This window comes from Prunus avium, chromosome 4 (assembly GCF_965620075.1).
Source record: "Prunus avium chromosome 4, drPruAviu1.hap1.1, whole genome shotgun sequence".
NCBI classification, from domain to species: domain Eukaryota; kingdom Viridiplantae; phylum Streptophyta; class Magnoliopsida; order Rosales; family Rosaceae; genus Prunus; species Prunus avium.
In genome coordinates, this window is record NC_142287.1 from 13,910,223 (window position 1) to 13,924,492 (window position 14,270).

Genomic DNA, 14,270 nt, shown 5'->3' on the forward strand with positions numbered 1-14,270 from the left:
AACAGTTGAACAATCCCCAAAACTTACAGTAGTACGAAAGACTTACTACCACTCATATGGTTGCTACAACATGTGTCAACATACTATACATCTAGCTCTGGTTCCTCCTTGGCATTGAAGGCCATCAAAAGTGTTTCTTCTTCCTTCTTTTCAGCAAAGTTTGATCTTCCTCGTTTTTCTTTGTCTTTGGGCAACTTCGTGTAGCACTCACTTCGATAGTGCCCAAGGTTTCCACACCTATAACACTCAATTTTGGACTTGTCACTTTGTCCTCTTCCTCTGTTTTGGGAATGCTCATCATCCCTCTTTTACTTCTGAGAAGATCTACCTTCATCTTTGTTGCCTCGACCTCCGTCTTCATCTCTGTTTCCTCGACCTCCACTTCCTCGACCTCAACCTCTACCTTTGCCTCGACCTCTTCCTCTTGAACCTGAGGATTCAGCAAAGGTAGAAGCTTTCAAAGCTTGCTCATTTGAGGTGCCTCGGTTTATCCTTTGCTCATGGACCAGCAAGGAGCTTTGCAGCTCATCTATTGTCATCTCGTCAATATTATTGGACTCTTCAATAGGCACACAACATAATCGAACTTGGGAGCGATAGATCTCAGTATCTTCTCAATAATGGCCACATCATCAAGCTTGTCACCATGGATTCTCATCTTGTTTGCAACTCTCATTGCTCTTCCAAAGTAATCAATAATAGACTCTCATCCTTTCATCTGAAGAATCTCGAAGTCTTTTCTCAAAGCTTGAAGCTATGCACGCTTCACCCTTGCCGACCCTTGGTACTTTTTCTTCATAGATTCCCATATGTTTTTGGCTGTATCCTTTTGGAGAATAGTTTCCAAATAGCACGATCAATAGCCTGGAAGAAATAATTCTTTACCTTTAAATCTTTCAGCCTATGATCATCAAGTTTCTTCTATTGTTGTTGTGTCAGTAGTGCTCCTTCTTCTAGCACTTCATATCCTGTCTCCACAAGATCCCAATATTCTTTAGACCTTAGGAAATTCTCCATCAACATGCTCTAATGACCATAGTGACCATCAAAGCAAGGTATGGCTGGCTAGACAAAGGTCTCTGTTAGCTTGTCAGTCGCCATGGATTCCTGCCGCTGCAAGATACAAGAAGTTGTTGCTGTTTGGGATTTTTAAAGTCAGGCCCAGTAAGACTCTGATACCAGATGTTGGATAAAACCAAAACTCTAAGAGTATTTTCTTGCTTAAACGTTGAACACAAAAGCTATGGCTGAAAGCTTCAAACTTGATAAATTGAACTGAATGTAAGAGTACACCTTAAATAGGAAAAACAAAGCTACTGCTGCAAGTAACATGATCGTTACTTAGCAGATTTTGTGTAGCCACAATCCACGATTAAAAGCATGAAAATAAACATGGTTACCCATACTAACCATGACTCCTACAATATAGGGATTCTCCTATAGTCTAGGTATCACTAATCTCCTAACAATAGGCAACAACGATTATTAAATAAATAATTTAAAAACAAATCTTAACAAGAAGTGGTGTGGTTTTAGCACAAAGTATGATCAATCAGAGCAGTTATTGCCAGTTTTATTGTGCAAGGATACAATTCGTTGGGTGGCAATTGCTTAGTCAAGGAGTGAAAAATCTTTTTAAATGAACTTTTGATTGTTGTTTCTGAAGATTGCCCTTAATGGGTTTATTATCCCTGATGTTTGGGTTCGTTTTGTTGGTATAGACAATTGTTCCATCTTGTTGTGCTGTTACGCAATTTTTGGTCTGTCATAGTTCTACTGTCGATTGGTTTTGTTATGTTCTTTTTTGGTGGCATTTCTCCAAGAAGTGGTGTGGCTGTTGTACAAAAGCATGATCGGTCTTGGAGCAGTTGTTTGTGCATAGATACAATCGTTAGTTTACATGTTTAATAACACTGATCTTTCCTCTACTTTTTCCTTTTTCTCGGGTCACTTTTCTCTCTTTCTTTCTCTTTTTCTCTTTTCTTTTCTTTTCTCCTTCCTTCTTCTTCTTTCTCTTTTTGTATTCTTCCGTCTCCTTCTTCTCTTCTTTTCTTCTTCCTATTTCTCCTGTCCCTTTTCTCTGTTTCTTTCTCTTTTTTCTTTTTCCTTTCTCTCCTTCTTCCTTCTCTGTTTTTCTTTTCGTTCTTTTTCTTCTCTCTCCTTTTTCCTTCTCTGTTTTCTATCCTCTCTTTTTCCTTTATCTTTTTGGTTTGTTTTTTCCTCCTTGTTTGTTTCTCTCTACTTCTCTTTTTTCTCTCTTTCGTCCCGTGGCTATCGCATGTCGTTGATTTCGTTGCTGAATTTTGCAATTGTGTTCGAGTTGTTGGTTTTCACGGCCATGTCCTTCTTTAGCCCAGAGAGTTGTTTTTCTTTCTTAGTATTCCTTCATTTGATTTATTGTGTAATGAGCCCAAGTGTCTTTTGTTTTTTTTCCCTACTCGTATTTATTTTGTTTTTCTTCTGTTTCAGATCCATGTTGACGCTGGCAATGCTCATTTGGTTGCAAGTTTCTGTTGCTGCCAATGTTTTGTTGATGTGCAGATTGAAGGGATGTATAGGCTTCCTATTCTTTCTTGTTTCCCCTTGAGTTGTTCAGGCACGAGTCTTTTTTTAAAAGATCACGCATTTGTTTCTATCTCTCATGGGTTTTGGATAATATTGGTTGTTTTGGTACTATCTTTGTACACTCTTATGGTGTTTATTATTTTTTAATAAAGCATCTATTTCAAAAACAAAACAAAAAACAAAAAAAGAATTTGTCTTCCTCCAATAGAGGAAATTGCTGAAATACCTCCGACTTAAAAAATCAACAAATTTATCACATTTATTTATCAAAACAACCAATTTGACTTTTGCCGTTAATTTTTTCAAATTTCATCCAATTTTTCTATTCAAAAAATCACATGCTTGGCATATGATCCATATTTCTCTTAATTTTAAAATTATAATTAATTAAAATAAAATAATAATAATAATAAATGAAAAGTCCTTGAAACTTCGCCCTAGAGTTACTTCTTCCATGGCCAATGATCCAATATTTGGGTGTGGGGGGTTTGTTATTCCTCAGGTGTTCCATCATCCAATTCACACTCTTTGCATCATATTTGGCTTGCTGGGTTTGTGTGTCACGTGCGCGCGTATTTTTTTTCCCTCGTAATTTTTTGGGTAAGGGTATAATTGGATTTCAAAGATTTAAAAAAGTATTGTTGGGTTAACTCGAATGATTTTTGGGTTTGAATAGAAAAACTATTTTCCTAATTTATGAGTAAATTAAAAGAGAGGAAAAAACAGCATCCACTAGTGCAATATGTCACACGTACATGTAAGGTATGCACAATAGAGATTTACACTAATTCCCCTTGAGATTTTCAGCTTTTTCAAAAAATACCTGAGGTTTTAGAAATTACACGAACACCTCCATGAGATTTTAAATTATATTCACAAAACACTTTTTCATTGATTTTTTATCTAAAGATTGATGATTTTATATAAAAAAAAATTCTCCAAATGATAAAGTTGGCCTTTGAGATTAGATTGCATATACTTCATTAAGGTTAATTTTGTCAGTTGCATAAGTTGTTTTCAATTAAATCAATTTTTGGACAAACAATCAACGAAAATGGATTTTGTGAAAACAAACTGAAACTTCAAGAGGGTATTCGTATAATTTTTGAGACCTGATGGGGTTTCGTGAAAACACAAGAAACCTCAAGGGATGTTAGTGTAAATAATTCATATAAATAAATGATGAAATAAAACTTACAAACGATGAACGTGTAGTTTGCGCAAACTTAACCTTCTTCAGCTCTATACACCCCATCGAGGAAAGTAGTCACAAACAACTCACTGCAATTACACTCTATAAGCATGGTGAAAATATGCACAGTAAATGTCTCTTGAAGTGGTACAATTTCAAAGGTAAATCATGCTTAGTCCATTTAATTCGATGCCGTGCACCCAGAAACAATATATCACCAAAATGAACGCCCTTGCCGCATGTACTACACTTCACTCCAGTGGATTTACATCTATAACACTCTGCAATTCATCTATGTGAGTCCACTCTATCAATTACATCCAATGCTTTTTCCTTATCGATACTGAAATCAATGACAGGAACCCCAGACGAGAGCCTACTGAAGGATAACAATTTCCTGCTTCCTCGCCTAGGTGAGTAGCTGTTACTCCTACTCAATCTGTTGTGCTCCATCAAACTAGAGTTCACAGTGTCAAAGTCCTGACTCTTACTAATTCCTGGAATCCGTATTCTTTTACTGACATCCTGCAGCATCTCCTGATCTTCAGTTGTTAGCACACTTGACTGAACATTGATAGGCAAGTCCTTGGGCTGCTTATTTGCCTTCGGGAGGGGTGTGCCAGATGTGGACTTGACGGGTGACCTCATGCCCCCATTATTGGCGGCAGACTTACTTTTACAAGCCAAATGGTGAAGCCACAAGACTAGTTTGAGTATACAGACTTCTGTTTTCTCCTTATTTGCATGGTGGAATGTCTCAATTCGAATCACATCAGTCTGCAAAGCTGCCTTTCGGTTCGCCCCAGAACTGCATAACCGAAAACATGGTTAACTAAAAGAACAGTAAAAACCATCAAAAAACCCAAAAGAAAAAAAAAAGGAATACAGGACAAATGATAAAAGTCAAAGTAAGAAACAAGCAGTATAATGTTACTCACCCACTACTCGCCCACTCTCCTACCCAGCCAAAACCGTGATGAGCTCTGTTATTAGTTAACCAAATCAACAAAATGATGATCAATAACAAAGAAATTTATAAACTACAGCTGCAAAAGAGTTTCACAAACACAAAAAGATACAGGTGTTTTGCAGAACAGCTGGCCATCTTACTTGGCTGTGTTTGTAGCAACTGGAACAAGCCACTGTAAAGTTTTCTCCATTTCAGCTTTGATTTCTGCAATAGTGAGCTGCAGAAAACAATTTAGTCGAACAGTTTAGTGGATACAAATTCTCTTCAAAGAATGTTTTGCCACAAAACCCAAAGTACACAGCCCGTCCGCAACAATCAAAAGTCTGTAATTCACATTCTAGGTCGTACTATGAAACGATATATAGGACTATAGGGTAATGTTCTCTTGCATATAAATACTTCAGTTACCAAATTTGAACATTCAAACAAGAACCAACCTGATCAATGGTCCAAATTCACATTCTGGCAAGAGAACATTTCCTTAGGAATATATTATGTATATAGCTAAAGCTACACAAATGAAATATTACCTCTTCTTTAACATGAAAAGACTGTAATTTGGAGCGTAAAGATGATTTTATATCAGGCGGCAAGCTCTGGTATAATGTATCCCTTGTATTTGGAGGCATAGAACTTGACCGGGCTACCTAAATGCACCAAAGCAGACTCAGAAAAAATCTGGTAAAGAAAATTTATGCTTTAGGGAAGACCAATAATTTCATCCCTTTTCCCAACATTGTTCCTTGTTAATTTAAATGCCCTCAGGTTGAATTAGAATACGTCAAAACAACCAGAGTAACTGTTGCAACAGTATAACTTCATATTTTCATTAATATTATGTAAAATGCACAACGAGAAAAGAGAAGAGAGATAGTAACTCACAAGACTATCGATTTGGAGGACGATATTTGCATAATGTAAAGAAAGTCCAGCTGGTCCCAATCTTTGATAATTATTCGTAGGTCCCTCCACTGGTTCATGACCATCTGCATATGTAAATGAGAATTATTGCCATCTCTATCAATGTACTTCTGAGACAAACAGTATGAAACAAGGATTAATAGACTTGCAATTTTAAGAAAATACAAACTTCCAAAAACAACATATCATAATAACCTAGCAAAATGTGGCAAAAGCTATGTTAAAGTTAGAGCATGCAACGCAAAACCAATTGGAAATGGGTGGAGATGCTCAGGATATTATGTCTTGTGGTGCAAGGCTTGAAATACTCAATGTGAGATTTATATTCTCAGCACGCCTCCTCACATACGGCCTGGCTGAACCAAACACATGGATCAACTATATCAGGTGATGTGGTGCACGCATGTGTGGCCAAACATGGTCTAACATTTAAAGCTAAGAGCATCCAACCAAAACCAATTGGCAAGCCAGGATATTGTATATTGTGGTGCAGGATTGACATACCGGACTTGGAATTTGTATTCTGAACAAGCTAAAATAGAAATTGGGATTACACAGTAGTAGCAATTCTTACATATGAATACTCTAAATCTTATATATGATCGTGAATTACATGCTAAAGTACTTAGAAATGCTATTGGAGCCTTAAACAATATACTGTTCAAAGATGAAGATGAATCATGTAACAAGGCTATATGCATAGTTTAAGACCTTTAACAGATACATACCAGCACCACCAAAGGCAGCATGTATCTCTAGATGTAAGAAGTGGACGATATCAACAAGCTTCTCTATCACCTGTATTTCAAAATGTTAGATTTTACAGAGTATAAACTGTTACTTGTATGCTATTCCTTGTTTCCTTACTCAATATAGTAGTGAAATAAAAACCAAAAACAAAAACAAAAATAACGTCATATGGCAAAGCGATATTAACAATGCAGTGCCAAAAAAATGAAACCAAAAACCCAATGGCCACGTATTTGATCTTTTTAGGCAGATGGAATTTTTGGATATGTGCTAAGATTCCAATTTATAATCATTCAACTATCTTTTAGTATAGCTTTTTTCTCATTTGCTCTATGCTCTGGAATGCAATTAGCAGTCAAAATTTATGGTACAAAGTATATCTGCGTTTACCTAAAAGGGGGGAGATAGTCTCCCCAGAAAAAGAAATGTTAACAGATAAGCAATACTCTTCTGGGAAAATTGCATAATACTGCCTAAAATATTGGGCCTCATTTGGTGGCTCAGATTTGTCCCTGGATACTCTTTTGGATATGTGCTAAGATTTCCAATTTATTATTCAACTATCTTTAGTAGAACTTTTTGTCATTCGTAATATGCTCTGAAATGCATTTAGCAGTCAAAATTTATGGTGCAAAGTATATCTGAGTTTACCTAAAAGGGCGGGGACAGAGTCTCCCCAGAACAAGAAATGTTAACAGATAAGTCATACTCTTTTGGGAAAATTGCATGAATACCACCTAAAATATGTGGTATGCCCAATTTCCACCCTCAAAAGATAAATGACTGTTAGATCCAAACTCTGAATTTTGTCACAACACATCACCTAGGTCCGTTTCTATTGACATTTTTGTTAAATCAAGCCATGTGCCGCACCGCACATGTCAGCTTTTGTTGAAAGAATACTTCACATTTAAATTTAAATAAAGGAAAAACAAAATAAAAACATATACAAATTACAAAACAAAAGGCCTAAGCCCAGCTCATACTCTCTACTTTGGGGATTAGAGTACTAAATAATTTTTTCATTTCTGACAAATTTAAAAAAAAAATTCTTGGGAAGTACACTCATATTTTCCTTGTTATATATATTTATTACCAACGGATAAATTATCAATATCATTTGAGCATTGCACAGATTGAAACTTTTAAAGATAGTAGACAGTGCATAATAGGAAAGCAGCAAAATATAAATGCAATAACAGGAAAAGACAGGTCACGGAAAACTAAAGATAGACAAAATAAAAATCAGTGCCTAAAATAGCAATTAAATGAAGTTTTTCCATGGTTACCTCTTCCAAACTTTTGGACCAAAGCGACTTTTTCTTTAAAGTTTTAACTACTTTCCTTTGGCTTTTTAGTTCTGCCCTCAAGTCACCTATGAGATGAACAGAAACATTTAAAAAATTAATATGCCTTACTTAAGTGACTTTGCTACAATAATCAATATTGAAAACAATGACCACTCATCAGAGCCTAAATCATGACTTTCACATGCATACAGAAAGTAGCACACAGTGATAGAATCTAGGGTCTCAAGTATAAGATTCATCTCTCTTTTACGTACTGCACATGATACAAAGAAAACAAATCCACTAGTCACTTTTGGGCTCAAAGTAAATGGAAAGACAGAACTAGGAGACAACAAAATATGTGAAAAGAAATAAATTTGACCTCTGTTCAAGACCTTAATGACGATGGGCCAACAAAGACGTTTACTTATTTTTGGCTGCTTATAAGAATAAAATTTACTTTTCTAATGTAATATTTTGGGAATTTAATTTTTCAGGTTTAATTATAATATCTTGCAGTATTTTGTCATTTTTGGCATTCTACTATTTTGGAATGCCTTTCTAACTGATTTTCACTCCTCAAAATGATCTATACATCTAGTCAGTTCTGCTACAGTTCAATCTGAACAAATAAACGCCCAAAAGATAAGACTAGGAAGCATTTCATCACCTCTTTGAGTAGAAAGTGAATTATCCTCCTCCTGGCACTTGCGATCATAGTCTTGTTCGAAACGGTCCAATGAATGAAACTCATGGTATAATTCCTGCATTTAAAGCATATTGATGTTTTGCTTTTCAGAAATCAAATCACATAAAATTTAACACCGAGCTCAGTGTTGGATACAGTATTTGAGGATGCAAAGGAAGAAACATTCTTAAAGTACTCATATATTAATTAGAATAAAAAACCCCATACCTCAAATGACCTTTACAGATGCTCTAATATCTTACTATTAGTGAGTAAAAACATCTAAAACTTGTTTCTCTTAATTTGAGCTAATTGGTAGTTACAAACCATCAGATTCTTAACTTAAGGAATTAGATTATTAGCAGCCAACACTCACAACAGGGCAACAAACATAAATATCCCCTTTAAGTGCAAGGGTTGTGGCATCTTACAAACGATGACTAGTGATGATGAACTAGTTTCTGACCAGACAGCAGCTGCAGATGGCTGAATGAAAGAAGAGCATCTTTCAAGAGAAAGGAAATAAACATTTCTTGGAAAGTAGGGCAACATGTATTTATGTTTTTTTTCTCTGTAAGAAACCAACATTTTACTGATAAAATGAGAGGAATATATGTGAAAGATGGGCGAGAGGTCAATCACATATAACTTAAGATCCTCAAACAAGAAAAATATATTACACGGTACAGAACTCCCCCAAATGAAATAGAATTAAACGAAAAGGAAAGTCTTTAGAATGCTGAACTGAATGAAAAGCTAAAAATTTAACCCCATCCCAAAGTTACTCCATTTCCTCCTCCGAACCCTCAAAAACCCCTTATTTATTTCCAACCAAACAATCCAAAACCTCTAAAAATACAGCCAAAATTGCCTAGTGAAACTGCAATGTAAAATATATGGTCAGCGTTCTCACCCTCCTATTTACATGACACACCCCAATGTGAAGACAAGCATGCAAAGGCTCTCCTTCTTAGATCAAGTCGCCCTCCTATGCCCCCTTATTGTTTCACAAACTTTTGTTTTCCCTTGCATCCTGTTAAGTGTTTTCATGGTAAATTATCATAGACTGGCTTGTTGCATTTACTTGAGTTGGTTCACCTTTACTCAAATTAACACATTGGTTGGTTTTCAGTATCTTTTTTTTCCCATTTTTATTTAGTGATTTTACAAACATATGTAAAGTAAGCTATAATTATTTATAAAAACATATAAATATAACAAACAAAACCAAAATTCAAAGCCAAAGACCAAAAACAAAAGAAAAGAGGTTGTAAATGGCATATTTGCTCATTTCCTTGCAAAGCAAGCCCTCCATCAATAGCTCATTAAATCATTCAAACGATTACAGAAATGCAAACTATTTTTCTCTATTTATTGGATTGCTCTAGTGATGTATGTAACTTTAATAACTCAACAAATCAACTTCCATTCTGCATCTCATAAAGGAAATACAAATTGCACTGTCCTGGTGAAACAAGATAATACTTACAGCAGTACACTGGACCAAAGTCATGAGTTGCTGAATTATCGAGTATGCATCATCCTTCAGATGCTTCTGAGGAGTAAGTTGCCTGCTGATTCTGTAGAACAAATTAGATGTCACCAAGTAATAACATGGCTCATGGATATGGCATTCCATAAAAGAAGTAAGGTGCCACAAAAGATAATGTGAGGCAAGTATATTACTTGTCAAAATATCGGTCCAAGTTGTGCCACTGAGGATCTTTGCAGCGATTTCCAAATCGAACCACTTCCCCCGAAAAAATTTGTAATTCTTCCCTATAAATCAAGGGTAAAGTTCTATTATAAGGTAGAATAAGGAAAAAAAAAACCATTTGAAGCTGACTCATTTGCAGGACAAAATGAGATGGTAAGTATTTGGCACTAGATTCAGTATCCACCTTTTGTCAGCTGCAACAATCCTTAACAGTTCATCCATATCTTCTGACACTAAATGCTGCACACCTTCTGAAGGAAGCACCACTTCTTTCAAATGCCTAATACTTCTTTTTGAAAGGGATTGCATAAGATTGGAACCCTTAACGATAGTGTTGGCAATCTCAAACGATATAATTGCGATTTCATTGCCTTTGGCAGGTGCTGCAGCAACGAAGCCGGTGCCGGAATTCAAATTTGTCATGCTGCTCCCAAGTGTGTCCAAGACCTGCACTGCCTTTCCGAGGCCAAGAGTACCAGCTCTGCCCAAACGTGAACTCACCTCAGAAACCTGCAATATTGTAACAGCTATATAAGGACAAGGGCTTCTTCTACTAAATTTATGAGAACCCATTACGGGTTTTTAACATTACAACATATATGTAAGTAAAATGACAATAATTTTTCTAAAAACATTAAGTGATTCCACAGAGAGTTAATAGAATTATTAGCTAAGAAATAATGGAATTAAGTTCCCATTTGAGCCCCTATATGCCAAAAATGTGCAGCAGCCAATCAATTTATTTATATAACAACAACACATATTAAGTGAATAGTAAAGTAAGCTATGGGTTGTGAGAGAATCAGAAATGGAGAAAGAAACAACCTTAGCGACGGCGGCCTGCTTAGAGCGAACGGAGCCGGATTTGTGGGAGAAGGAGGTGGGATAGCGCGGAATGCCATCATAGAACTCATCGTCAGACTCATAAAAAAGCGGATTCTGATTGTCGTTCTTCTCTGAAAACTGTTCTTCTTCTTCTTCTTGTTGTGGAGGTGGAGGCGGAGGCGGCTCCTCCTCCTCTTTGTGTTTCTTCTGCAAATGAATATCCATGGGCGGCGGCATAGTCACACTCACATGGTTGGTCTTCAAACGGGAATTCTGATTCTGATTCTGATCAAATTGCCGATTCACATCCCAACCCGCGCTCTCCACACTCGAACTCCTCGTCTTCTTCGAACAAAGCCCTCCCATTTTTTCTGCTTCTGATTATCACCACAATCACTAGCAGCAAAATAAGCTTCTTCGATTGGGATTGGGATTTTGATAGATGAAGTGATCAAACCCCAATTCCAAAAGGCACCAAAGTAAAAGTCCACCAATAGAAGCAGCAGCCAGAGAGAGGAGCCCCTTGTTGCTTTAAATTTTTTATTAGAAGTTGGAATAATTAGAATTATAAAAGAATACAAGAAGAAATGCATAATTCGGTGGAGGAATTAAAATTGAGTAGACAGACGCCTTCTTCTCTCTCTCAGAGAGGGACTTCGGACAGTCAGTCAGACCGGGAATTGGTCAATATTCAAACTTTGCGCGCTGACCAATGTTCATGGCCTATCTGCCCTGCCCATTGGCTGGCTTTCCAAATAATATTAATAATATTTCTTCAACTCTATGCTTGCCGTATTAACTGTTTCTTAACGTTTAATCACCAACTAAAAGGTTTAGGTCCCGCATGGGGCTATTAGGCCCAGTTTGGGATTGCTGTAACTTTTTAAAAAAGTTGCTTCCGCTGTGCTTTAAAAATAATTAGCTGTAAAGTAAAGCAACTCCATGTTTGGTAAACAATATTTTTAAAGTGCTGTTAGTACAAAAAGCATTGTAAAAACGTTTGGTAAATTTTAATATAAAATTATTGTAACTGTAAATAATGACTAAAATAGACATGATGTTAAAAGTGTTATGTACTAATCATGTGGTGGTAGTTGTAGTGATGGAGTGGAGGTGGTGGTGGTGATGAAGGTGGAGTTGGTGGTGGTGGGGATGGTGGTTGTGGAGGTGGTGGTGGATTTGGAGGTTTTGGAGGAGGTGGTGGTGTTGGTGGATGAGGTGGTGGTGGCGGAGGATGAGGAGGAGGAGGATGTGCTGGTGGTGGTGGGTGATATTGGTTGTGGAGGTGGTGCTAGTGGTGGATGAGGTGGTGGTGGCAGAGGATGAGGAGGAGGAGGATGTGCTGGTGGTGGTGGTGATATTGGTTGTGGAGGTGGTGGTGGATTTGGAGGTTTTGGGGGAGGTGGTGGTGGTGGTGGTGGAGGTGGAGGTGAAGGAGGAGGTGGTGGTGGAGGAGGTGGAGGAGGTGGTGGTTGTGGTGGTGGTGGTGGAGGATGAGGAGGAGGAGGATGTGGTGGTGGTAGTGGTGGTGGTGGCGGTGGTTGTGGAGGTAGTGAATGTGGTGGTGCAAGTGGTGGAGTTGGATGTGGAAGTGGAGGTGGTGTCATTTTGTAAAATGAATGATGGTATTTTGGGAATTTAAAAAATTCATTAAATGTTCATCTCTGCTTTTTTTGAAAGTAGCTTTGAAAAGCAACCCAGAGCATGCTTTTAAAAGCTGCTGTCAAAAGGCCATTACTTTTAAAATAATCGGGATATTTTCTTTTTACCAAACACCTTAAACTACTTAACTTTAAAGTGAAGCAGGTTTTTGGGAATAAAAAAAAAAAACAATCCCAAACGGGGCCTTATTCCGCCAAAATTTAGCGGTACATTAATGGAACCGGTGCAATCATTTATCTAAGGACTGAAATTGAATTTTAAAAATTAAGGACTGAGATTGAATGACCTGATGACTTGTTCAGCCATTTCTTATTGAACATCACGTGAGTCACATATGACTATGAGAAAGGAAAAGAGATCCAGACTCACACGATGGGGGTCGTCCACGAGAAAACCTAAGACGCTCACAATTGTCTGCCTTATCCAATCCTAAGTGAGGTCCTCCAACTCTTCTTTCTACTTGCCTAAAACCCATCTACAGAAAGATATAGTTCATAGGCAAAACCTCACTTAATTAGGTTATGCCTTTCTGAACGGGGGTTCCATTTCATCTAATGCTCGCTGAATTGAGAGGTATTTAGTTTAATTTGTTCGAATTGTCAACCGCTACTTCAACAATCGATGAAGTTGATACAGAACTTCATTCACCGGCCTAACCTGAGATCGCCCATTTCTCGATGTTTATACGAGCTTCGAAGCCCATTCCAGTGGGTACTACATCAAATCGATCTACGATACTCAATCCCGAACTCGAGAACCGTGTTGTAACTTACAAAGCCAATTACAAGAGAGAATTGTCTGACCTTTTTTTCAGTAGGTTATGAGAAGCCATGAACTAGTTACTTCACTTCAATCGTCATATCTCCGATGTAACCGTGTTGTTCGAAATTCCGATTTAGCACAAGCAGTGGGAATGTGTTGTGAAATTATTGCAAGCGTACAATCCGCACAAGTAATATAGAGATAAGTTAAGTGTCATTCCCATGAAGACTGTAATTTCCTTTTAATTACTAATTATGATTAATGCATAAGTTTATTTGAACAATTAAATAGGAAGATTGATTGATTTAATTAAACTAAAACAGTTATGAAAAATAGAAATTTAATTAACAATGGAAAATCAAGTTGGTGAGACACTGGAGCATCCGATTTCACCATAACCAATTCCACTTAATTCTTATAGCCAATTACCCATAATCACTACCCATGTTGACAATTGGTTTCTCCTAATTAATTCAATATCCCCTCTGGGGCTCAACCAAAATTATTCTTAATTAACAACCCATTCTCTCTGGAGTAACATATTTAGAAAATCAATAACCCATTAAGTTCTATGAGAACCTGCAAGAAAACTGCATGAGTCATGTTAGTCATTCTCGAGCACTCATTCAAGACATGGTATTTGTTACAACAAGCAAACACCAAACATCTCCTCTTGGTCTCCGTTTGGATCATCAATTAAATATTAGCTAGATATTTAAGGCATTAAGAATAGTAACAAATACTCAACATGGAATGGCCGTCCCAGCCATTCCTCAACCATCATAACCATGTTTCCTATTTTCTCACCCTTGAAATCCTCCATCTTTCCTATAAAGCCTCACCAAACATAACTCCAAGCTTTTCCTTCCTCCTCATACCCTTCCAAGCTGTAAACACCATAGCCTTCAAGCCTCAAGCTTTTCCTTCCA

General features: G+C 37.1%; 1 protein-coding gene across 2 annotated transcripts; it reads right to left on the reverse strand.

The window, feature by feature from the left end:
* Window positions 1–3,716: 3,716 nt before the first annotated feature.
* Window positions 3,717–11,627, reverse strand: LOC110756375 (protein PSK SIMULATOR 1). 2 transcript variants are annotated; one of them, XM_088251967.1, is made up of 12 exons: window positions 10,918–11,627; window positions 10,277–10,602; window positions 10,062–10,154; window positions 9,865–9,946; window positions 8,358–8,451; window positions 7,688–7,773; window positions 6,377–6,446; window positions 5,610–5,713; window positions 5,258–5,374; window positions 4,868–4,944; window positions 4,696–4,740; window positions 3,717–4,565 (listed from the first exon to the last, which is right to left on the reverse strand). In XM_088251967.1, exons 1-12 carry the CDS (start codon window positions 11,281–11,283, stop codon window positions 4,046–4,048), a joined length of 1,980 nt encoding a protein of 659 aa, XP_088108093.1. In that variant the 5' UTR covers window positions 11,284–11,627; the 3' UTR covers window positions 3,717–4,045. The 2 variants fall into 2 exon arrangements, with proteins under 2 accessions (XP_088108093.1, XP_021813486.1); XM_021957794.2 differs by having other exon boundaries at window positions 9,865–9,955; window positions 10,918–11,625.
* Window positions 11,628–14,270: the final 2,643 nt, after the last annotated feature.